This window comes from Crassostrea angulata, chromosome 6 (assembly GCF_025612915.1).
Source record: "Crassostrea angulata isolate pt1a10 chromosome 6, ASM2561291v2, whole genome shotgun sequence".
Lineage (NCBI taxonomy): Eukaryota > Metazoa > Mollusca > Bivalvia > Ostreida > Ostreidae > Magallana > Magallana angulata.
The window spans coordinates 18,419,447-18,444,110 of NC_069116.1; the positions used below are offsets into that span (position 1 = coordinate 18,419,447).

Sequence of the window (24,664 nt, forward strand, 5' to 3'; positions counted from 1 at the left end):
AGTGTTTAAATAATTAAAATAATAACTTGTAGAAATATTTTTAATCGGGATTCAAAAGAATTTACTTCCCGCATTTCATAGAAATGAACGGTATATTTTCTTTCTATGTTTACATTTAATTTTGTTCAAATTAATGTTACATGTAAATAATCGATCATTGACATTGTGTGCATCAACAAATACTGATTCCGACTACCTTGAAGTCATTAAATTTCTATTGGCTATTGACAAAAAAAAGAGACGCGTGACCATCCAATGAAAACGAATACACAGAGTTTGATTGACAGGTTCAGCCAGGTGCAGGTCTTACCCGTTGTCCGAGGTTATGTGCACTGGTTGTACACAGCCGAATAGTTTCAGTAACTAGTCTTCTTTCAATACGCGTACTTTTCTTTTGTTTGTTAAAAATTATTTCAATTTTGTAAAAAGGTAAGTATATCATTTCTTATAAACTTTTTTCATGAGAATATCTCAAAGGAGTTTTGCCAATCAGTTTAAAGTAATGTTTAACACGAGCGCTATTTTAAAACAATTAAATTTTCAGAGAGTTCCGAATGAAATCTGATGAACGTTTCACACCGTTCTCGCACGCTTTGCCCGAAACGATTTACAAGCTTTGCCCGAAACGCTGCACGCTTTGCCCGAAACGCTAAACGGTTTACACGAAACGCTTCACGATTCACACGAAACGCTAAACGGTTTACACGAAACGCTACATGGTTTACACGAAACGTTTCTCGCACGAAAGTCGCACGCTTTTTTGGTGTAGTAGTACGTTTCAGGGTCTGTATGAGTCAGTTGAGCAATGTCAAATATTTTTTTATGATTTAGCTTTCATTGGTATGATCAAATGTACTATGATATAATAAAAGACAGTCTGATAACACTGATGACAATCATAAGCAGTCTGAATATAATGATATACCTTGCTCACTGTGTCCTTCTGTTGTTTCTGCAGACCCTCAACATCCTTCTTCAGGTTGTGTATCAACTCATCCTTAGTGTGAGCCTACAGATATTGATATTCACATAACAAATGAATCCAAAGTCAAATGTACAGATCTCAAACTTATCAATGCTTAGTACTTCAGAAAAACAATTTAATAAATCAACAAATGGACTGGACCACTTACAGAGTGCTGTAGTTTCTCCACCTGGGACTGAACAGAGGTCAGTTCTATATTTAGCTCCCTGACCTGGTCCTCCAGACGGTTGATCTCATCCAGTTGGTGTGCTCCTCGCTTCTTGGATTCCTCCAAATTATGTTCTAGATTGGTGATAATTCCACGCTTGGTGTCCAGCTGTAAAACATATAATAGAAAAATGTTACATATGAAGAGAGAGAGAGAGAGAGAGAGAGAGAGAGAGTAATTATATAAACCATACCTCTGATTGACTGGTTCTCAAGTGCATCTTCATCTGATCTAGTTCCCTCTCCATTTGATTTATCTAAAGACAAAGCACGCATCACATTCAATTTGTCGAAAAATACAGTAAAAAAACAGCAAAACAATTTTAATCTTGAATACTTTGAAACAAATAAGATAAAATCAAACAGCTCTCACCTTTTCCTCAAAGCGGCTGTTGGCTTCTTGCATGTTGACATGCTCCATCTTCAACCTCTTGATCACATCTTCTCTCCTCTTCACCTGTCAATTCAGAGTCATATGTTAACAATAATTCAAAAGCAAAAGCCAACACCAAAGTATTTCTCCATACAATGGGAAAATTGCTTGACTAAAGAAACAAGGATCCAAAGCCTTCTTTACCTCTGAGCTGAGCACATCCTGTTCACTCTGAGCATTGATGGCGAAGGCCTGGATACGTGCCTCGAGGCGACCATTTTCCTCCACTGCCTCTCTGTACTGCTGTTTGACCTGAGCTAGATCTACATCATACTGCTGAATGCTTATCTCGCGACGCGAAAGCTGAAATTCAAGTGAACAGTTTTAGTGATACAGACACACAAAATAACATAAAACAAAGTGCCTTATACAACAAAAAAACAAAACTTTCATTTCAAATTTTTTGTGTTTTCAAAACTTGATTCATGTCAAGACGTACCGAATCCTCAACATTCCTTCTATCTTCCTGAGCATTTCTGAGTTCATGGTCGAGGTTTTTGAGTGAGGAGTCTTTGCGAGACAATTGCTCCTGTAGATCTGCTATATCCTTGTTTAATCTGGCTATCTGATCATCTCGGTTGATCAACTAAAAAGTAACATCTTCATTTTGTAAAAGACTATTATCAAAATATTATTGAAATCATTTTATAACTCAAGCAACTGATATTTTCTTATCATACACCTGGTAATCACTACTATTATCAAATGCATGACCATTTTATCTGCAATACAGATGTAATGCAACTTCTGTACCTGGTTTCCGTTCTGAGCGAGCTTTTCATGTAGCACAGAGATTTCTGCCTTGAACCTGTGGAGGTCCTCCTCCCTCTCGGCAATGTCTGACTTGAGCATGGTCTCCTGCTGGCTAGAGGTCAGGTCTCGCTCCTGTATCACCGTCTGGAGGCGGTCCACCTCGCGCGCCTGGGCCGTGTACCGACTATTACACTGCTGCAGCTCCTGGTCCATGGAGTCAATCTTTCTCTGAGACTCTTGTACCTGTCAGGTAAACAGTTGTGTGATCAAAACTTTCCAGGAAATTTTTTGCAATTTATGGACATGTTCTAGGTAATTGTTGTTGTTTTCCTTCCAATATGATTTAATATTTCACATAAACTCAAAAGGAGATTTCTAATACTAATACTAATAAAACAGAATTGTTCTGCTACATATTTTTATATTAAATAAAATATGTTTTAAATTAATCATATTAATGCTACTTGCTTGAGAGCATGCATTCAAAGCCTATATAACTTGTATTTTCTAGTAAGTACTCTTTTAGCACACTTTGAATTCACACTCTCTTTATCAATTACATGTAAAAAAAAAATCTCACTTTTCCCTGATACTGTTTAATCTCATCTCTCAGCTGCTTAATGACTTCTCCCCTGTGTGAGGCAGATGCCAACGCCTCCCTCAGTTTTTCCTCGATGTCACGGTTTTCATTTCTTAGTTTTACAATGTTGTCATGCCTTTCTGCAACCTGAGTGACCAATCAAAATACATGTAATTCATACAAATTAAAATTTTGGTTTATAGAAAGTTTAATGTTAGTGAGGTAGGTATTAGCTTGTTTAGATCTTCAGAGGATATGATCAGACTATAAAAGATAACATCACATTCAATGCATTCAGATTATAAGTACATGTACAAATTTTTTGTTAGATAAAATGCACTTCAATGCACAGTTTTACATCTTAAACAATATATGCATATCAGGAAGATTATTTTTGAACCAAATTGCATTAGAAGGAGCTGTTAAGATAAATAAAATCATTTTTTTTTTTCAGTCTGGTTCCTAAATTTCTACAGTAGCATGTGCATTTACTATTTCACTGAATCTCAATTTAAGTGCTGAAGAGCTCAACTATCTATTTTGAAAGAAGAAAAATTTGTATTCAAACTACATTATCACAATATGACTAGAATTCATTTTCTATTTCTTTATATACATATCAATTGTAACAATAGCTTTACAGGTGTATAAATGATAAAAGGCATGCAATATAGTCAAAGAATACATAGTATACAGTGAAATAAAATGTGCATAAACTTACACCAGGTCTACTGTAGTCAAACATCTTCAACCACAAACACAGAGAAATTAAAACACACCGATAAGTGCTACTACTACAACAAGGTTATCTATCTTACATTGAAAATCAAAATTAGTGACCGTGATAGCTGAACATTAAATAACAAGTGCTTGTTAAGATCTTCCTGTTTTATGTGCATTTATTTTATTACAACTACAGTGAACCAGAGACATAAATAACAGAGATTGGCAACTCCACCATTAGCATGTTTTGTTGTTGAAAAATGGCATGGGACCAACCTTACTTGAGAACTACATTTTAGTAAACTGAGAGTAACCAAAAGTTTATTGTTTTAATGAAAAGTGTGCATAGGTTTTAGACATTTTTGAAACAAAAAATTGAAAAATAAGATTAAAATATAGAAAATATATTGGCCAGCTGTAAAACATCGGTGAAATCTTGGACGACGGGTAGCCAACAGCCTCCTAAAACTCCTCTGTTAATATTGTTTATATGACATAAACTCATGAAAATATAATATTTCGAATATTTTGGTAATAGGTTTTGGCTGTTAATATTTCGATATAATTCTTTATTAGAAAGATATACTTATTTAAACTGGGAACACTTTACAATAGGGACCGCGGGATTTCGCGAGATTTCGATCAATTGCCAATCTCTGTTATTTATGTCTCTGAGTGAACTGAGTCCAAAACACAGAATGAAAGTTGACAATATTGTACTTTTTAACAACCCTTTTAAAGAATTATTTAATAAATGAGTACACAACATGAAATATTCAGCCTACTGAAAAAGATTAAGTGAATGAGAGACAACAATCAAATAAAGGGTTGCAACTCCTGAAAAAAAAAAGAAACTGTATATGTATTTACCTCAGATGTTAGGCAGTCTCTGGTGTCTTTAGATGAAATCTGCAGTTTCTGAAGGCTGTTGGTTAATTTCTGAATCTGCAAGACACATCAATAAAATTCTGTTACACTATACATGTACATACAACTAAGGTACCATCACAATATTTGTATCTAGTCATAAAATGTTGAAAAGAAGGATTATTTTTTTTAATAAGGTCTAAGGACAAATGGACTAGGTAAAAGGCAGAGATGAAGCTATCATAGTGATTAATTGTTTTAGCTTAATATGTAACTTTATCAGTTTAACTGGCTTAAAATTATAACAATACCCAATAAATCTTAAAACTACTATTTGAAAACCAAGGAAACCAAAATCAAATTAGGTGAATAAAAGGGAGTTAACATTTGTGCTAAGGGAGGGTACAGTCATTTTACTAGATAAGAATATTCTACATAATGAAAAGAAATTTATGTATTTACTCAATAAAGAAAAGATGTTTTGAGCATAACAATTCTTAATTCTATGACTTAAAAAGCTTTTACATTTTGCTAGTATATGGACAAAAACAGTAGTAAAATGTCAACATGCAAGTTTCTGCTTATAGGTACACAACATTAAGCCACAGAACATGCAATGAATTGATGCAGTAAAATTTTTTTTTAAAGAACTGAAATTTGATAAAATGGGATCATTCATGATCTCATTTTAGTAACTTAAACATTTACTAAGGTTAAGTAATGATGAAATGGCTGAAAATGAACAAGGAATCTAAAAATCACAACCCATTAATTCTAAAAAAATAAATAAATAAAATCCATGCTTCAATAAACAATGGGTGATTCCACAGTTCTACTACCACTTTGTGAACCTGAATAATAACTATCTCTACAAATGTAACAAAAATGTAACAAAGACCAACACAAAATATAAGATTCAAACACCAGACGTCTACGTAACAAAACACCATTGATATTAATGACAGTGAGGAATATATAATGCACAATGCCTTCTGCTGATTAAATGGTTAAAATAAAAAAAATGAAAACTCCAAATCAGTACACAAACAAATATATACAATATTTGGCAAATAAATCAAAAAGCTAGGATTAAAAAAGCTAAGCGTGTGCATATCACTAGATGGTGGGGCGTTTAGCCGCTTTCTACCTGTGCCAAAGAATCAGCATGTTGAGAACGCAAAGATTGCATTTCTCCCTCCATTCGTGTCATCTTGGAGACAGTTGAGTTAGCCTGCATGGATTCAATAGATTTCAACAGATGAAGAAGGTTAGAGCTATATATATTAAAGAATTTTGACTTAGCAGCTCTAGTTATGGTCCCTGTGGATTGTAAGGCCGTGGTCATGTACAACTTAATTAGGTGCTGCAGAGCTACAATTTAGTCCTTTGAGTGAAAATTATGTTATTTCTACCTGTACTGAAGAACTAGTCAAAGACATGTATTCATTTTTTTCTCTTCAAAATGTAATAAAAATTAAAAAGCGTGGCTGAATATATATAAAAGAAATAAAAAATAACATACACTGTATTTGTTAAAAATCTGAGTACAGTTTCAAACAATATTGTTCGAAAGTTATTTTTCAAAAGAGTAAAGCTGTCAAAAGATACATTGGAATAGCCAGGGGAAGGTATAAATGTCTTAGATATCAGGTTTGGTCAGTAAAATGCAGGAGTTTGTAATAATGGAAATATTGCATCATGAAAATGAGATATCATGTGATAAAAATATTGGTTCACTCTTTTTATGTGATAATAACAGTTATTATACAGAACTGAGTGTAGATCCTTGTCAATGTAATAGACCTACCAAGAGGCAGGTAACATCACAAATACCTAATGTTTACAATGCTGTCATATGGTACATGAAAGTCATCACATAACAAATGTGATTATAAAAGTCATTAATGGAACGTTGCCCTCCGAACTTTGTTATTCAAAGTTGGTCTATGAACAGCATGTAAATAATACTTCTGGGATGAATATTGCTCAATACAAAAACCTGTTAGGTACTTACATCCATTTTGGCTTCATCGTATGCTTTCTTACAAGATATCAGTTCATCTTCAAAGGTTTTGTTCTTGGCTTCTAGTCTATGAATCTGAAATTATAACGCAGAAAAAATTCTTCATTCTAACCACAAGGAAAAAATTTATAGAAAAAAATCAGAATTTTAAAATTTATATATATGTCTGGGTTGACTACTTGATATGACTATATTCGTTATTTCCTGTAAATGATTTCAGTATAGTACATGGAACATGTATAATGAAAGTACACAATAAAGTATTATCACATGTAATTATTATTAACAGATTAGAGTAAATTTTTAGCTCCAGGTTAATCAGAGAAAAGCCACATCAGGAAAATTAACAAAAGTGAATTACATACAAAATGTATTGTAAAACATAAATTGTTTAGAATGAATGGTTAACTTTTAAATCATAACCAAATTATGAACATTGAAAAATGACTGACAAATATCAAAGAAAATAAAAATTGGTACTAAATTTTCAAAAGATGTTATTTATTTTCAATCATTCAATTTCAGAAGAGGTAATTCAATACAACACAACAATTACATCTAGCCATGCTGACAATCAAAAATCTAGTCTACTCACTCTGTAAAATAAAAACAAAGCAAAAATCAGTGTTAGATGCACAATGTTTGGTACAGATGCAATATGTTAGGAGTGAGGGGCACCTGTAAATGGATAAACACAAAGAGAAAGAGTTGGAACACACAGGTAAGGGAGACACAGCGGTGAAAATGTTAGTGGATATACACAGGTATATACAGGTACACAGGAAGCAGGGACCACCCAAGTTACCTCATCCTCCAGGTGCTTCTTCTGGTCCTTCACTTGATTGACAATACGAGCTTGTTGGTCCAGCTACACAGGCAGACAAACAGACAATACACATACAGACAACTCTAGATAAATGGCTGATGGGTTGAGAGATGGTGTAAATAACTGTTATATCATGTTCTAAAGTGCTTTTCCGGAGAGAAGAACATGATGCCCGATTCAAAGCACAAGAATTTTAGACATCAAAGATTCTTTTTCATCTTAAACCACTAAAATCCAAAAAAAAAAACCTCCAACCCCTGAATCCCAAAAAGGGTTCAATGGCTTTTTTTTTTCAAATGATAAATCAATTCAGAGAAACAAAAACAGATAGAAAGGTCATTCACTAAATATCAAAGTACTGTATGATGCACCTTGATAGATGAAATTGTTTCTAAACAGACTAAGAATATCGTGCAATTCATGTTTATGTAGCAAACTACTCTCTATCCTTTTCTTCATTCATGTGTGCAAGTATAATATTACATAAAAGGGTAAATTACTACTTACTCCAAATAAAAACTTTTAGAAAATAAAATTTTTAAACTTAAGCTTTTTAAAAATAAGCATTACCAGGTAAATATTATTCAGACACTGATACTTGCTTTCTATCACTGCATTTCTAAAACTAGACATCTCTATCTCAAACATCTCACTGAGATATATTACCTCACTGACTGCAGCATCTCGTTTCTCCTGGAGTTGAAGTACATCTCGCCTTAGTTTCTGGATCGTGTCGTCTCGGCGAGCTAACTCGGACTTGAGGACCTCGTGGTGATCTTTGGTGGACAGCTGACTCTCCCGGATTCTCTCCTGTAGGATGCCCATCTACAATCACACCACAATATCATCAACAATCACGCTACAACAATTGTCTTCTTTCACGCTGCATACTGTAAATTCTTTTTTAAAAGTGAGGAATTAATATGCGCTTATAATCATCTTGCGGATTTCTAATTCTCACTTTTATTTTTTGAATGCATGTAAACTATAATGAATTAAGATAAAGATTCAGCATTAACGATTTAATATTCTTGCAATTTGATGTAAAAAGTTAGAATGTGGATTTAAGTACCCACGTGAAATAAGGAATCTGCAGCATTCTCAGGGATAAATAACCACAATGTCAATGTTCTTATTACAAATTAAATTGTCATTACACATTAGCTTTTTTCCCTCCACTGTTTACATTTTAACATATATTGCTGTATACTATTGGAGCATAGTTACATTTTTCATAAGCAATGCTTTAATCAAAATACATGGCCATCATCATCTTATCACATAGTTTACCTCTTCTAAAGCCTTCCTTCTTTGATCTTTGGATTCATGGATTTCATTTTCTAGAGTTCGAATTCGTCTCTCATAATGATTGACCTGAAACAAATTCCACTTTTCTATAAAACTAGACGTCAAAGTTAAAAAGGATGTGGGAAAATTATCTTATCTGCAGAAGACAAAAAACACATACCCAGAATAAAGATTTGTCAAACAGAGATTCTGAGGCCATATTTATCAAGTTTTTAAAGATGACTCTTTTGCCATGATTCTTTTAATCAGTCACCCATATGACAAATCAAGAGTATGTCGGTACTGCTCAATACAATTAAAACGTTAACTACTTCCATTCTAATTCCATGTCACTTTCAGTCACACATCAATCGACTTCTGCAAACCCAGTGTAACACTTGCATTTCAGCAAATATAAGCCAACTCTGATAGTGAGTATCCTATCAATTTTAGATTAAGTTTTTTTTCCCTTGGAGCTAGTCCCAGTATTGTATATCAATGCTGTTCACTGAGACAGTGACAGAAATGAGAGCCAAGCCAGCAACTCCTTTTGAGATCACTATCCAAGATCAATATTCCAAACATAATGTGTTAGCATTCATTATATCAGTTATTAAACAAAACTTCCACAGTTTTGTCCTCATGTTTTTGCAACATGTTGAAATTCACATTCACACAAGAGAGAAAACCCTAAAACGGGTTCTTGAATCAACATTCTTTTCTAGCTTGGATTTCGCACACACCAGTTCATCTATCAACTGCACACAAACGAGTCCTAGATAATATTTAAAACTCCACAGATCAATATTGATCAGGATTTACCTGTCCACAAAATTCAAATATGGTCTGGGACAATCAGACGTAAAAAACATCACAAGGGATAGCATTTGGGTTCTTTGTGTTGTTAATAGGTCATATTGCCTAACACTGCATAAGTTAAAACAAGTTTGGAGAATACAAAATGAATAGTGAAAAATTAGGGAACCTTTTAATTTTTTTAACACAAAATTATATTTTTTTCAGAACATTGTAGCCTTTTGCTGTGTCCTAACATAAGGCAATCTTTTAAAAAAAAATTGATTTACCTTTTCAATTTAACTTTTGAAAGAGTAACTCAAATTATTGTTATTATGCAATTTAAACATTTTTTTTTTCAAATCCAGTTCTTTGCATTTTCTAGTTATTTTTGGCACAATTAAAAATAAAAATAATTCCCAAAATAGCACCCAGTTTAACCAAAATAAAGTTGAAGAAAGGCTGACAAATATCTTTTCAAAGGTGGCTTTAACAATAATGCCCAATCATTTTTGTGCATATTTTCTGTTGACAGTCCAAAGTTAATTTTTTTCCCCACAAATCAATTTGTTAATCAGGCTGTTTAATTACCCCATTGTTTGAGGGTACTTATTGATAACAGCTGAATGCTATAGAAAACATTGTTGCTACAGGTTGTTATTTAATGATTTAAATTGGTGTTGTGTGTACTGGCACCAGCAATGAGATTTTATCCATAGGTACAAGTTTGGGCATGGTTTCCACAACTTCTGAATTACCTACCAAAGTATAGTTGAGAATGAGACACATCTATAGCTTCAATTTCCATTTCTATATTTGAAAGGTCACTATCGGCACACAACATTGACCAATCCTTGTTTTTTTGTTTTAATATAAAATTGTCTCATATTGTGTAACAACTCTAAAAGCTGATCATGCAAAGTGTAAAAGTGCTTCCCAAGTTCTGCAAATTCCACTGAATTCACAATAAAGCATTGAGCATATCTATCATGCATTGCACAACTTCAAAATCTACAGGGACATTTATTCTATTTTGTAAATATATGTCTAAAAAAGTGCAAGTACTGACACTAAATAGTCAGCAATAAGCACCTTGGCTTCATTACATTTAGATCCTATTGTCACACACGCACACATTTGGACCAATTTTTGAGCCTGTTATAAATTTAACTTATACTGTACCTTTGAATATTTTATATTTTGGAATCACAACTACATAATGGTATTCTATATTCTATAATTGATAAAACATGTACTATCACATGCATAAAATTCATATTTAATAAATACATGTAAATGGATCTGAGAATATAATATTAAATCAAAGGTGATACTTAGGGTATTTATCGCAATGGAAATTTGGGAAATTCAAAGCATACTAAAGCAAAGCCAACTTACTCGATCTTCAAGACCCACCTAATATCAGTTGGCAAATGAAAAAACAAAATACACAGGTGTGGTATAACTGACCTTAAAAATGTAAAACAATTCATTTTTCAGAGATTTAAATGATCATTATTCTTTTAATTTCCCTTTCCCTCTCATATTTTCTTTAAACAATACTTACATCATGTGACACCTGTGAAAACTTTTCTTTGGACATCGAGAGCTCGTTTCTCAGCTGGCGAATGGTGTCTTCAGCTTTTCCACTCTGAAAGAAAAAGTGCTCTTAGTATTTGCACTGCTGTTAAGGAAGAGTCTCTAGTAGCTTCAATTTCTACATCACGTAAGTATTTCAAGGCACCCCCTCCCCTATCGCCAGTTTCTTTAAATTATCCAGCATCTAATATAAAATGCATTTGTTTCTTAGAAAATTTAACTCAAGATCTCACATAATGATATATATTGGTATGTATATGTTGTAAATATCTATACATGATTATGTATACCATCATATGTTGTGATAATGATTTTATCCAGGTGCAATAATTTGATTTCATCTTTTTACGTGATTTTTTTGGTATGCACCATTTTTATCTGCAAGAGATTTTTAAGTAATATCGAAAAGTGTTGGCTTACCTCCCCTGACAGGTAGCGCTGTTTTTCCTGCATCATTTTGATTGTTTGTTGGTGAGTAGTGATTTCAGAATCGCGCCGGGAAATCTCCTTGTGTAGATCATGTAGCTGGGACTGAAGGGAACTCATTTTTCTATCACGATTTGAAACCTGAATACAGAAAAAAATTATGCTGGTTATATTTTCGAATACAACAGCTTCATACCTGCTTTTACTTACATAGGAGAGCAAACAAATTATGCATTTTGACACAATTAACTAAGATCATGCACACTACATGTTCTATATAAAATTGTCTTTAAAAGATCCCCACCTCTAACTGTAGATCCTCCACCCTCTGCTCAGCTCGTCGGAGGTCGGTCTTCAGTTGCATGACAGTGTAATCTTTATCTGACTGACTAGAATTGGAGGAATCGGGGTCCTCTGCTCTCCTCTGTTGGAACAAAAATAATATACAAAATTACACACATTTTTATGTAAGAGTCATATGGATGAAGCAAATTCACCCTTTTAAAAAGTGCATAGAAATCAGCTTCAAAATTTGAAGAACATACTCCTTTCAATCAATAAGGAATTAAAATTGCTTAAATACAACTTTTTGCTTCTTTTAATTTCCTGACTAAGCAGCTCATTAAAACTACCAGTATTCATGGATACAGAATTTGAATGCATAAGTTTTTACCACATCTTCCCTTATAATTTGCAAGGTTTAATTGCTTCCGTTAATATCGGTGAAATAAAGGTTAGAGTGTTTACCTTTACCCGCAGTGAGGACATCTCCCTGCTTTGCTGCTCTAGTTGTTCTTCCTTTCTGCGTAACTGGTCTTTAAGGTTCCTGAGCTGTTCTTCTAATGCTTCATCACCTCCTCTGTCAAAGCAACAACAAAATCATAATTCAGTTAATCATGCTACAATACATAATATCATATCATAAAATGCAGTTCATAATCTAGGATATTTTTGGGCATGCTTAAAACTTACATCCTCATTAGAGGTTCCTTCATGACACCAAACACTTGCTCCTTCGAAAGTTCACGAAAACGAACATTTTCAATCTGAAACATGACAATGTCAAAGGTTAATATTTTAATTACATCATAGTTCCTGGTAATAAACAATCAAATGCTAAGAGTAATTTCCTGACATTTGCTGTTGTCATTTTCTTCTTTCAAAAAACATTTCCGAATGTAATACAATTTCTTGATTTTGAGCAAAGCATGCAATATTCAATCTGCAATCTACTGTTATGTTAATGTGCTTAAAGAATGTTTCAATAGGAGAATGGATATAAATATTGTCTGTATTAGCGTCATGATAGGTTAAACAAAGCTAATTAATTAGCGGTTCTACAACTTTGTTGGGAGAAGCCTGCGACTGCGATCCAATCTTGAAGGGTTTTGATGGCTTACACAAAGCAGTCTTGTGCCACCTTCAGCTTTTTTCAATGATTGCATCTTGAAGGGTTTGAAAACTGTAACAATGGTGGGTCATGTGACAGCTCTGTATCCAATGAAATCATTGGTTGTGAGGGGTATCAAAGAGCAGAAATGTACACGAGTCCGGATGTCCAAACTCTAGATATCATCTTGAGAGGTTGGAGGGTGACACACTTCGACCATTGTGAACATTATGGATTTATTGCTGACAGTATTATAGTTAAAACCCTGGCCCCTGTCTCTATACAGTCCACAGTCTGATAAGACACTCAGGGTGACTGAAAGGAGGGTTAAGTTGTCAGAAACACAAAGGACAGGGCCATTATAGTAGTATCAGATCATTATCTAAAGATTCCATATTTACAAAGCAATGACTAATCAATCTACAGCAAAGAGCCATGACACAGGTATATAACAGCAGCAGACAGCAAACTCACACCAAAAACAAACACAGAAATCTATTTCTCAGATCACAGCTTTTCTCTTCCCAGACAACTGTCAAAATACACTTTAGAACCATAAAATCTTAAAACTAAGACCCATGTTATGCCTGGATAGATGATAATTATCCTGGTTCTTGTCACCTACCTCCCATTTCCCAGTGTTCCTGGCAGTTCTGATGACTGAAAGAAGTTGATCCACATCGTGGTTCAGATTAGAGTTGTCCTCCCTTATTCTTGCATTACTTTCTTCTTGGCGATGGACCCTCTGTTGTAAATCCTAACAAACAGAAAACATTAACAATAAAATCAAACTTAGGTACATGTACATACTAGTTTATAATTTTCTGGTGGTTGAAAATATCTTTTTCTGTGTCAGCATCATGATCGAGTGATGTTGTAGCATGCTCTGTCCATCTCTCTCTCTCTCCTCTCTCTCTCTCTCTCTCTCTCTCTCTCTCTCTCTCTCTCTCTCTCTCTCTCTCTCTCTCTCTCTCCAGTATTTCTCTCATTGATAGCATCCATATTCACCACATTCACTGCAAGTCACAATTTTTTATTGTCAAACTTTGGAACTTTTCCATCTGACTTGCAAATTAAATTAAGTTGTGCAGAAAAAAGCATGCTTAAAAGATTTTTGTCCACATATCATTATTTTTCGACATTTTGCAAGTGCCCATTTAATGAAGCAAACACAAGTTTTCTATTCATGCGTTTTGGTAGCCATGCCACAATGAATACCCTGTTATGAACAGTCTGTTCTGATCTTTGGTATGAGGAGGAGAACTGCTGTAGAGAGGACAATCGTACTGAGTAATCGGCTGTATTTTTCTGTAAGCAGCATTTGGCATAATATTGTACAACCATGGAATCTTAAGGTATATGATATAAAGTGTACACACAACTCTTACTGCTGCGCGACTATTGTATATCAGGTTTTTTCTGTGTCATGTTTTTTTTCCATAGATTAGAACCTAGAACAGTATATAGAATTTATGCGAATCAAATTTTCACTATTTCACAAAGTCAAAGTGAAAAATAAGTCATGCACGATGATTTTAACCTGTGAGGTAGTTGAGGGAAAAAACATCTAAAATTTAACTCTTAAACAATTAACACGATTTCCGTAATATAAAATAATTCCCAATAATTATTTTTAGAGATACAATAACAAAGATCAGAAGATCATGTACCGTTACATATAATAGTAGCTCATACATAATGAGACATCAGTTTACGCAAGGAATGTGACCAATTTAATTCGATGGATTATTCAATAAACAATAAAGCCTTAAATACCTGTCAGCTGAACACAGTTCACATTACATTTACATACCTATTTGTTTTATAAGCAGAGATATAACTCTATTACAATAACTCTATTACAAGACCAAATCTTCGTATTAAAGTTATGCTAATTTATTTTCTGCGAGTTGGAAATCATTGCAAACAAGGCAGAAATTTGATACACGCAGAAAAAACTTAATATACAGTAATGTATAATGTTAAAATAAGTTAATATGATATCTGATGAGGTCTTCTTCCTATTTCTTTTTTACATTAAACAAGTGTACATATTGCATTAATTTCATTTTTCTTTCTTACAAATTTCAACGATTGCAAGACAGACAAGGTATACATCGAAAACTTTTCACCATAGAGAACGACATTTTTCAAAGTTTAAGTTTATATGAGACAGGTAGATTAAGATGTAGCTAGGTAATACACCTGCAGTATGCATCATGGAATGAAAAAAAAATTAAATACAGATTAGACAAGAGTATTGCTTTGTGTGACAGGAATTTGAATGAGAGGGGTGTAAACAGTGACGCACCTCCAGCAGATTTTCGGCCCGTGTCTTCTCTATCGTCAGCGCCCTGAGTTCTCGCTCCAGCTCCCTGGTCTTGGAGACGTGGTCCTGTAATGGAAAAATCTCACATAACTATTTTTCCTAAGAACAGGAGTTTGCGTCAGGACTGGTGTGTAATATTCTGAAAATCATGACACTCTAGTCTTATTTCAATAGTCTTTCATAATTCATAGCAAGGGGGTTTTGTGTAACTTATTCTCTATAAACTGTATTTCTGCTGCTTTTTTCAGTAGAGGATGGAGGTGAATTTATATTTATATATTTGGTACTAAGATAAAACCATCTTCTTCATCATATGCACAAAACTTTAACCAAAACAAATGGTGTTTATTGAAACCATACAAAGAAAACTGTTATGCTGAAACCTATTTCATATATGTATGATAATCAATACTATTAAAACTACAATTTTGCTATGTATGGTCCCAAAGGAGCTCTTATAGTGGATGTAGCCTTCAACTCATCCAATACTTTTTTTCTAATATGAATTGATTCTAATTGCCCTAGTTGAAATTGAATTTCATTTGATAATATACTAGCTGGTAGAATATTACAACTTTGGTACACTTGGGACTTTGAATCTTTAATATTAATGTTCAGTGACATGTAGTAAGATAATATTTCAGGATAGTAACCCTACACATTTAAATAGCACTACCTACAAGTCTTAACTTGACCTAATCTTGCCCGTCAATAGACAGAAATTAATAACTCATTAAAGGACTGCAGACACACTCCCGTTCATTTATAATCCTCTCTCCATATAGCGGTTTTTGATCATTCAACAGAGTATTTAATGAAAATATGTTGTGAGATTTAACATACACAAAGTTCTATAGGTATATAGACTCATTGGCTTCTTCATGAAGGTTGGAACTAGCTCAGACATATTTCCTAGCCCAGCTTTATAGGCTTACTTAATGAAACAAAAATTTAGCGGTTTACCGGCCGTACTCTAAACATCTAAAGCAAAATGAAGTCCAACATTTTTAATATCTTTAAATTAACTATAAAAGACTGGAAACAAAGAAAATGAAAATCACACAATGGACTTAAAAACAGGAAACCTAATTCCTATTTAAATACAACACCAATTGCAATTAAAGGCAATGCTGGACAAAACCGTTGACATAATCAATTCAGCAATACTCTTTTATGCTGAGTAATCACTATTTTATACCGTAAATACAAATCCTTTGACTTGGTATCATCTAAAATCCTTGAGAGAGAGTAATACCAGTGCCAGGTCTTATTGAGATATCAAAGAATGATCTCTGGAATTATGTTGTGTAACTTATGGAATTTGATATTTGATTCAGATTACATGTATTTACTTTATTCCAACCTTAGTGACCTGATCGAAGACATCAGTTCTCATGGATCTTGTAAAATTCACAGTTTTGAGGATATGTTATAAATTGTGGACATTTTTTCTTTTAACATAATATGACATAAATTTTCATAATTTAATGAAAACTGATTCTGTGGATTGAATTTACAATGAAATCCACAAAAAAAATGTGTTCAACAAATATTGATGAAATCATCAAATTACCTGTAGTAAATTGTCTTACTTTTTTGTGACTGTCCACAAATCTATGATTGCAGAGTGAGACTATATATGCTTTACAAAAGTATATTTAAAAGTTTCAACAAGTTTGCAATCAGAAAGCACATATAAAAAAAAAATAAGCCACTAAAAAAAAGTCATATTTCCCCTAGATACACACAAGACTCAAATCAACCTGTCAAAGATAGAAAAAAAAGTGATCAAGCAGGATTTCACCTTGATAAACCATTTATACACACAGATTGAATCCAATCATTTAGCTAGTGACCCAAGAGTGATAAGACTGTTTAGAAAGGACTTCATATCAAATAAACACCTCAACATGCGAGGAACACACCACTTTATCCAAATAATAGTGAACATGAAAGTTTTCTTCGATCAATCAAATTTCTATGGCATCCTAGCTGACCAAGACATTACTGCTTATGTAGACATACACCATAGGATACCTCTGGGAGAGCAAACATTTCTTTTTACATCAAATTCCATTTTCTTTATCTATTCTCTGTAGCTTGAAATGCATTTGATCCTTTCTTTTTAATTTTAGGGGAGGATGAAGGATAAGGTTGGTAATGTTTCTATCAATGTGATCAGTATAAAATCAACAAAATTGCCAAAATCTTACCATAATTTTGAAAATAACTGAATACTTGTTGGCTTAAAATTGCCAACATTTACAACCCTGCCAAAACTAAAATCTTCATAGAATTGAAATTTACAGGCTGTTTTGTCTTGGAGTAAATTGTGTGTCTTGTTTTGGCATTCAATGGTAGTAGCGAGAACCTTGTTGGTCTCTCAGTCTTAAACTAAACTCAAACCACCATGTCACAATCGCTTTATCCAGCACGCTAGAAACCACACACATCAGATAATGAACATAAGAGGCCCCAATATCAAAATAAAATCAAATTCCTTTTACAAATGTTTAAATGTTTCTTTATATCAAAGCACCTAGACCTCGATCAAATAGCTCATTCAATAATATCAGACCTTTATCGAACAAAAATGTATCCAAATAAAGGCGATTGTGTTTGCCTGGATCTGGAAACTAATGTCGTTAGACTCAGCTTAAATTTCGTTTGCAATGCACCCTGTTACACGGGTATGCAATATTTTTTATACAACAAGGCATAAATAGGTCTTTTAAAGCTTATTTGTGAACCTTTTGTTCATCTGAATTCTACAACAATGATTGAAGAATTACAAAAAATACTCTAGAATTTAGAGTTGTTAAAATCTTACTTTTAGTGGACTCTTTTTGGACATGGCTGAAGTTCCCAGATTAAACAGAAATACAAAACTGATCCAACAGAATTAGCACATCACAACCACTACTATTCTTCCAATTTTCTTAAACCACAATTGATCTTTGCAACACAACTGCTGTATTTACAATTCAATCATTTATGTATCATAATCAATTAATCCATTTTTACAGGCGTGAGAACTTGAGGGGTTCCACTCCATTATCTATCATGGTCCTGTAATTTATGCGTTTGGCCAGCAAAAACTTTGGAACTTAGACGGTGGATTTTAACCTTGGATAAGAACTTCAATCAATCTACCTTGAATCTTTCTGCTGGGCGGACTCTATTTTGCTCATCCAATTCATTCAGAGCTTTACAAAGACAGCCCAGCTTTTGACACTTTTTGTAGCATTACAAGATCTTTGTGATATATTAATGAATATAAATGTAAACATTACGAGGGTCATGTACAGCAGTAACGAACAATACAATTGCATAATTAAGCACAGGGCATTAACTGTCTTATCAAAAAGCAAGTTGATTAGCTGAAATTGTTGTGCATAAAAATGAGATTTCCCATTTACTTTCATGAAACAGATTTGTAATTAATTTGTTCACATATGTACCTGTATCTAGATATATAAAACAAAAAGAAAAGTTTTTCATTGTAAGGACTAAGAAAGTTTAATTTTGTCCATATTCAGTCTGCAAAATTCAAAATCCAAATATACATTGTCTTTCTGCAATTTACTGTAATCAAAACAGTATTTTATATACCAATATCTACTGACTACTTGTTGCATTAGCATCAATGTATTCCAACTTACCCCCTTTTTTATATGAATAACATGCATGTCTCAACAGCTGAGGATCACTTACAACATTCTCGACCAAACATTGCTTTAAGAAACTGAATGATAAATATGTATATAAGCATGAAGAAATAAACAGCATTGAATATGAGACAAGGGATGCTTACAGCTGCTTGCTGACCATGCTGCGTCTGATCAACTGGTTCCCTCCACGTCACTTTCTTATTGGATACTGGGCTCCTGGAGCGACCAGGATAGCTGTATCCACCTCCCCTATCCATGCTGGGTGGATAGGATACTATGTATCCTCACAACAACTAGATAAATCCTCACATAACACTTGAAAACATTTCACACTATCTTTCACCGAAAACACTCCACACCGAATATTTCAAGGAATTTATCTGCCAGTTCAATTTCAGGAGTTCAATTTAGCCATATAACATGCATATATTAATATCGCAAGTTAAATCCTCTTTTCACTCACACAACAACAAAAGAACAATATTTGAACAGCTTAATGTCTGCAATAATCCCAAGGTTCACTGGGGTTTACATTCAAAATGTACCCCACAAAAGACACCAAAGCAAAACTGTTCAGCAAACTCTGATGACTTGAATAGTAAAATGGTTTCATTAATTAAATGGCATTAAACTGACAGTTAAGATTTGAGCTTCATAGGAGCTGCATGAATGAATATGATTTGTTTGTAAAAATGTTATCTCTGTGTTTTCACTCGGGCGGGAAGTCTGTACGCGCACAGTCTGACATGCTGTTACATGCCACCCTCACAATACCCGCTGTCGTTGAGCGCTGGAGTTTACCTTTAAGTCATAGAACAATGTGGGGCCACAAACAATAACCATAACTCTCCTGCCTTTTAAACTCACGGTCAAAAACTACAGGGGTGACACAAGACTAATTACCTTATTGTAAGATTTAAATTCCCCTTTTCTTAATTGTTTTATCATTGCATTCTGTTGTTGCTCTAGGGCTTTTCTTCCCTTTTTTCACCATGTTCTAAAAACAACTTAATACACATCGTTTCTTAATGTTGTTTTTATTTCACCTTTATTCCCTGTTGTTTTTGTTTAACCTTTCTTCCCTTATCTATTTTTATAACTGACAAATTCATGCTGAGACAAAATTTGAGATTTACAACGTAAGTAAACTAGTGAGCAAACATTGTCAGCCCACATAATTCTTAAGATCACAGGGTATTTCAGGAAGACAGTTACACAAACTATAGGACCTTATTCCTCAAACTTTAACTAATATACTTTCAAGAGAGGCAACTCTTGTTAAGATTGTACTACTATTTTGACTGTATTTTAGGTCCTCTAGGAAATTAATATTCAAAACTGTGAAATTGTCCCTTAACTGCTACTCTACATGCATATTAAATTTATCATGACCTATAGAAAATGGCCACTAAGTAGTTATCAGGACTTCTAAGTTATATCTCCATTCATCATAATACAAGCTGTTGTGTCATCATAACAAGAAAACAACATCTCTATTGTGAACAAATTGAGCAGCCATCAATGCAGGCCTAAATCATGAACAATACAGAGCAGCCAATAGTATAAGTAGATAAATAAGTAGATAAATCTGCTATGTAGAATAGATTAAACAACCATCAGAACAAGTTGCATTCTCACTGTGAACAATCTAGGCTGTCACCAACACAAGTAAGCAAAGCAAAGCTTCATCACCATGAAGAACATGAAAGAAACATCAGTCCAGAACATGGCCATACCAAACTTTAGAGAACCCACCAGAACAATAACAATTTAACTCAATTATGAACGAAACTAAGTACTAGTTATAAAAGTGTGTGTATTAGGTATATCATACTAGGCTCAATACTGCTACGCTCCTACGAGCACTATCTATTGGTTTAACCCTTTAGCTCAGTCGGTAGAATGTTGTTTTTTAAACTGAAGGATCCCGAGTTCAAGCCTAGTGTAGCTCATTCCTCCTCTTCTATTACATGGTCATCAACATCACTATCATAGACTTAATTGCTGGCTGTTATGTGCAGACAACATAACTAAGGACCTTTACTTTGAATCCTACCCTTCCAAATAAAGATGATTTGAGTAAAAGACATTACAAAATGTGACGTAGTATGCAATATGCTGTATAATTACAATTTTTCTTGCAAACAGACCGTACTTGAAGTTTGAACTGTAGTGAGCTTTGTTACATAGATAATGCTTTTTTAATACTTTTTTAAATTAATGAATGTATTGAGTTACTAGTATTCATTACATTATTATCAGTATACAATTCACTGCTTACTTAGAAATTCCAACCAAAATCCTCATGGATCAAATATCATCAATAATAATTCATAATCATTATTTTTGTCCATCCAGTTGTAAAATAACTTAGAGATTAGACTACAGTAAGCTTGCTTAACCTCAATACCAATGTAGAAACCAAGACAAACCCATCTGAATAACATTATTCATTCTGGTTTATTTCCGAAATATTACATTGTACAGAGCATGACAATTTAAAGTTTCTTATTCAAAACTATGGTATTCTTGGAAGTCAAACATTACAACACAGCCTGTTTAAATAAAATTTCCTTTAAATTACATAATATATATTTGTGTGAACACTGATCATAGCTATATTGCTTATAAAATTTGCTTTGATATGCTATGTAAGTCAATGGGCATTTAACAATCATTTGCCGGTTAGTCTTGCTTTAAAGTAAACGTCAAATAATTTAGCAAGTAAACAACAAGTTTTTAAAGTGAATAAACTACAAAGTAAATGTATGTTCATATATCTCCATCAGGTTTTTTAAAAAATTATTCAGTAGGCTAGCATCACCAAACTTATGAGAGTTTTTCCCGCTTTTTTAAAAGAAGTTCTGTAGATCACTTATTATTAAATTGTTGGTCTTAATTCAGATATTAATGTAATGGTGGATGCTTATATATTTGTGTTTGTACACAATCACAAACGAGGGGAGTTAAATAACATTACAAAATCACCATGTATTTTTTAAGATTTCAAAATTCACAGGATCCCCCTTTCCATGGGAGAGTACCAGTATCTTTTAAGAAAGTTGTCAGTGTATCTGAAATTTTCGAACTTTGCAATTAAATAAACAAAGCACAGTGTTTTTGAAATGTCAATGTGTAGTGACTTTCCATTAGCAAAATTTTATAAAACATTATGAAAAGATGCAGAGTATATATATTTGAGGAACATGGACTGTACCAATACAAATCCCTCCTTTTAAACAAAAAAAAATCACCTGGAACTGGATACTGCTTTAGGAGGACTCACTTCTCTTTATTACATAAGCAATTCAATTCTAGAAATTCCTACATCAGTAAGTCTACCATAATAGAACAATGAATATGTTATGAAAGAAAATCAATCTGTAGCAAACCATCATTGCATGAAAATAAGGTCTCCTGACAATATTACATTGATGTGAAATAGACCATGGGTAGCAACTTCATATGCAACTTTCAATAAAATGTACATCTTTCATATTGCAGGTCAAAAACTCAATTGTTTCACTCTTGGGGGCACAAAACACCCTTGATGTCATAGTATGAAAGAAGTTATTGCAGGGCAGGACTAGATAAACAAGCATTTAGCATGCATGACCTTGGCTCCATTTCATTGGTACAAGCACCTACCTTGCTGGATGATGAAGCCTTTTTGAGTTCTTTTTCCAGCAGGTTGACCCTCTCCCTGGCTTCCTTCTCCAGCTCTTCCAGTGTGGACACCAGAACGTCATTCTGCTCACTGAGATCATTCACATAGGCCTGTAGGATTCGTACCCGGGTCTAGAGAAGAAAAATAGAGTATGCTGAATATTATATGCATTATTGAATGAATAAAATTTTCAACATTTTTTTCTTGTATTTTATTACACCCCCCCCCCCCCCCCCCCCCCCCCCCCGATATGTAAATATCTATAAATAAAATCTTCATATTAGTATGATAAAACTTGATCGCCTTATTTTGATACCTTATCATTTAAGAATACTTTGCTATAAAGAGTTCATGAATATCTCTTGAAGGTTAGCATCTAATGCAAAATAAAGTTTTAAATAACCGCATGAGGAAGATCTGCAGCTTTATTTTTAGTTTATCATCAACATCTAAAGCAAGAAAACAAATAAAACTTTTGTTGGGTAAATACATTGTGTTTTATAAAACACAAGTCAAAACCTTTATATCGCTGGGACAATCCCGTGTTGGCAAGTAGTAGATATCATATGTACAAGAGTTCACCTGTATCTACTAGCATTTTTAAAGCACTTCACTGCTATTCAGAGGCAAAATAAAGAAAAAACTTTATGACACAGACATCACACATTAAAGTCATAAATAAAAAGGTTTCAACTGGGCAAGATTTTTTTCTTTCTAATGCATAACAGTTATTGATTTGAAATGTGACAATACAGAAAGGAGATCTCATGTGCCAACAAGAGGGTCATTTATTTTGATTTCCAAGCAGGTTTTATACAGTTAGATTGAAATCGGCACGTCTTTTAACCCCAAGGAACCCCAAGGAACCCCAAGGAAACCCCAAGGAACCCCAAGGATACCCCAATAACAGAAATGAATAACTATTGATACCCAAGGGGGTCTCATTAGAGTGCAAGGGTCACCCCTTACCCTTGGTACCCCAATTATACCCCAAGGAACCCCAAAGATAACCTAATAATACAGATTTATAACTCCTGATACACCATAGAACCCCAAGGAACCTCAAGGATACCCTAATGATACAAATTTTAAACTCGTGGTACCCCTGGGGACTCACTGGTATTCCAGACACACCTCTAAGAACCACAGGGAACCCCTGGGATATCCCAAAGAACTCCAAGAATACCCTAATAATACAGAATCATAACTCTTGATACTCCATAGAACCCCAAGGATACCCTAATAATACAAATTTAAAACTCTTATTAACCCTGAGGACTCATTAGTATTCCAGATACACCTCTAGGAATCCCAGGGAACCCCATGGATATCCCAAGGAACTACCCTAATAATACAGAATCATAACTCTTAATACTCCATAGAACCCCAAGGATACCCTAATACATTGTAATACAAATGTAAAACTTTTGATAACCCTGGGGACTCATTGGTATTCCAGATACACCTCTAGGAATCCCAGGGAACCCCAGGGATATCCCAAGGAACTCCAAGAATACCCTGATAATACAGAATCATAAATCTTGATACTCCATAGAACCCCAAGGATACCGTAATACGCTGCAATACAAATCTAAAACTCTGGATAACCCTGGGGACTCACTGGTATTCCAGACACACCTCTAAGAACCACAGGGAACCCCTGGGATATCCCAAAGAACTCCAAGAATACCCTAATAATACAGAATCATAACTCTTGATACTCCATAGAACCCCAAGGATACCCTAATAATACAAATTTAAACTCTTATTAACCCTGAGGACTCATTAGTTTTCCAGATACACCTCTAGGAATCCCAGGGAACCCCATGGATATCCCAAGGAACTACCCTAATAATACAGAATCATAACTCTTAATACTCCATAGAACCCCAAGGATACCCTAATACATTGTAATACAAATGTAAAACTTTTGATAACCCTGGGGACTCATTGGTATTCCAGATACACCTCTAGGAATCCCAGGGAACCCCAGGGATATCCCAAGGAACTCCAAGAATACCCTGATAATACAGAATCATAACTCTTGATACTCCATAGAACCCCAAGGATACCGTAATACGCTGCAATACAAATCTAAAACTC

The 24,664-nt window shown here is 34.0% G+C and overlaps 1 protein-coding gene across 23 annotated transcripts in view; it reads right to left on the reverse strand.

The window, feature by feature from the left end:
• LOC128190891 (golgin subfamily B member 1-like) overlaps positions 1-24,664 on the reverse strand; it is a 49,684-nt gene that overhangs the window by 19,147 nt on the left and 5,873 nt on the right. For 10 of the 23 annotated variants that reach the window (XM_052863121.1, XM_052863116.1, XM_052863117.1 and 7 more), the window contains exons 2-25: positions 22,543-22,692; positions 15,206-15,289; positions 14,113-14,202; positions 13,520-13,651; positions 12,477-12,550; positions 12,252-12,363; positions 11,809-11,928; positions 11,499-11,645; positions 11,047-11,130; positions 8,688-8,771; positions 8,064-8,222; positions 7,377-7,439; positions 6,563-6,646; positions 5,696-5,779; positions 4,552-4,626; positions 3,680-3,703; positions 2,959-3,105; positions 2,379-2,621; positions 2,065-2,211; positions 1,770-1,928; positions 1,566-1,649; positions 1,387-1,449; positions 1,134-1,301; positions 926-1,009 (exon numbers count right to left, since the gene is read on the reverse strand). In XM_052863121.1, the coding sequence (XP_052719081.1) occupies positions 926-1,009; positions 1,134-1,301; positions 1,387-1,449; positions 1,566-1,649; positions 1,770-1,928; positions 2,065-2,211; positions 2,379-2,621; positions 2,959-3,105; positions 3,680-3,703; positions 4,552-4,626; positions 5,696-5,779; positions 6,563-6,646; positions 7,377-7,439; positions 8,064-8,222; positions 8,688-8,771; positions 11,047-11,130; positions 11,499-11,645; positions 11,809-11,928; positions 12,252-12,363; positions 12,477-12,550; positions 13,520-13,651; positions 14,113-14,202; positions 15,206-15,289; positions 22,543-22,692 (2,661 nt within the window). Of the gene's footprint in view, positions 1-925; positions 1,010-1,133; positions 1,302-1,386; positions 1,450-1,565; positions 1,650-1,769; positions 1,929-2,064; positions 2,212-2,378; positions 2,622-2,958; positions 3,106-3,679; positions 3,704-4,551; positions 4,627-5,695; positions 5,780-6,562; positions 6,647-7,376; positions 7,440-8,063; positions 8,223-8,687; positions 8,772-8,865; positions 9,176-11,046; positions 11,131-11,498; positions 11,646-11,808; positions 11,929-12,251; positions 12,364-12,476; positions 12,551-13,519; positions 13,652-14,112; positions 14,203-15,205; positions 15,290-18,053; positions 18,317-19,037; positions 19,323-22,542; positions 22,693-24,664 lie in introns of those variants that run through there. The other 13 variants (XM_052863126.1, XM_052863128.1, XM_052863115.1 and 10 more) reach the window with 13 other exon arrangements.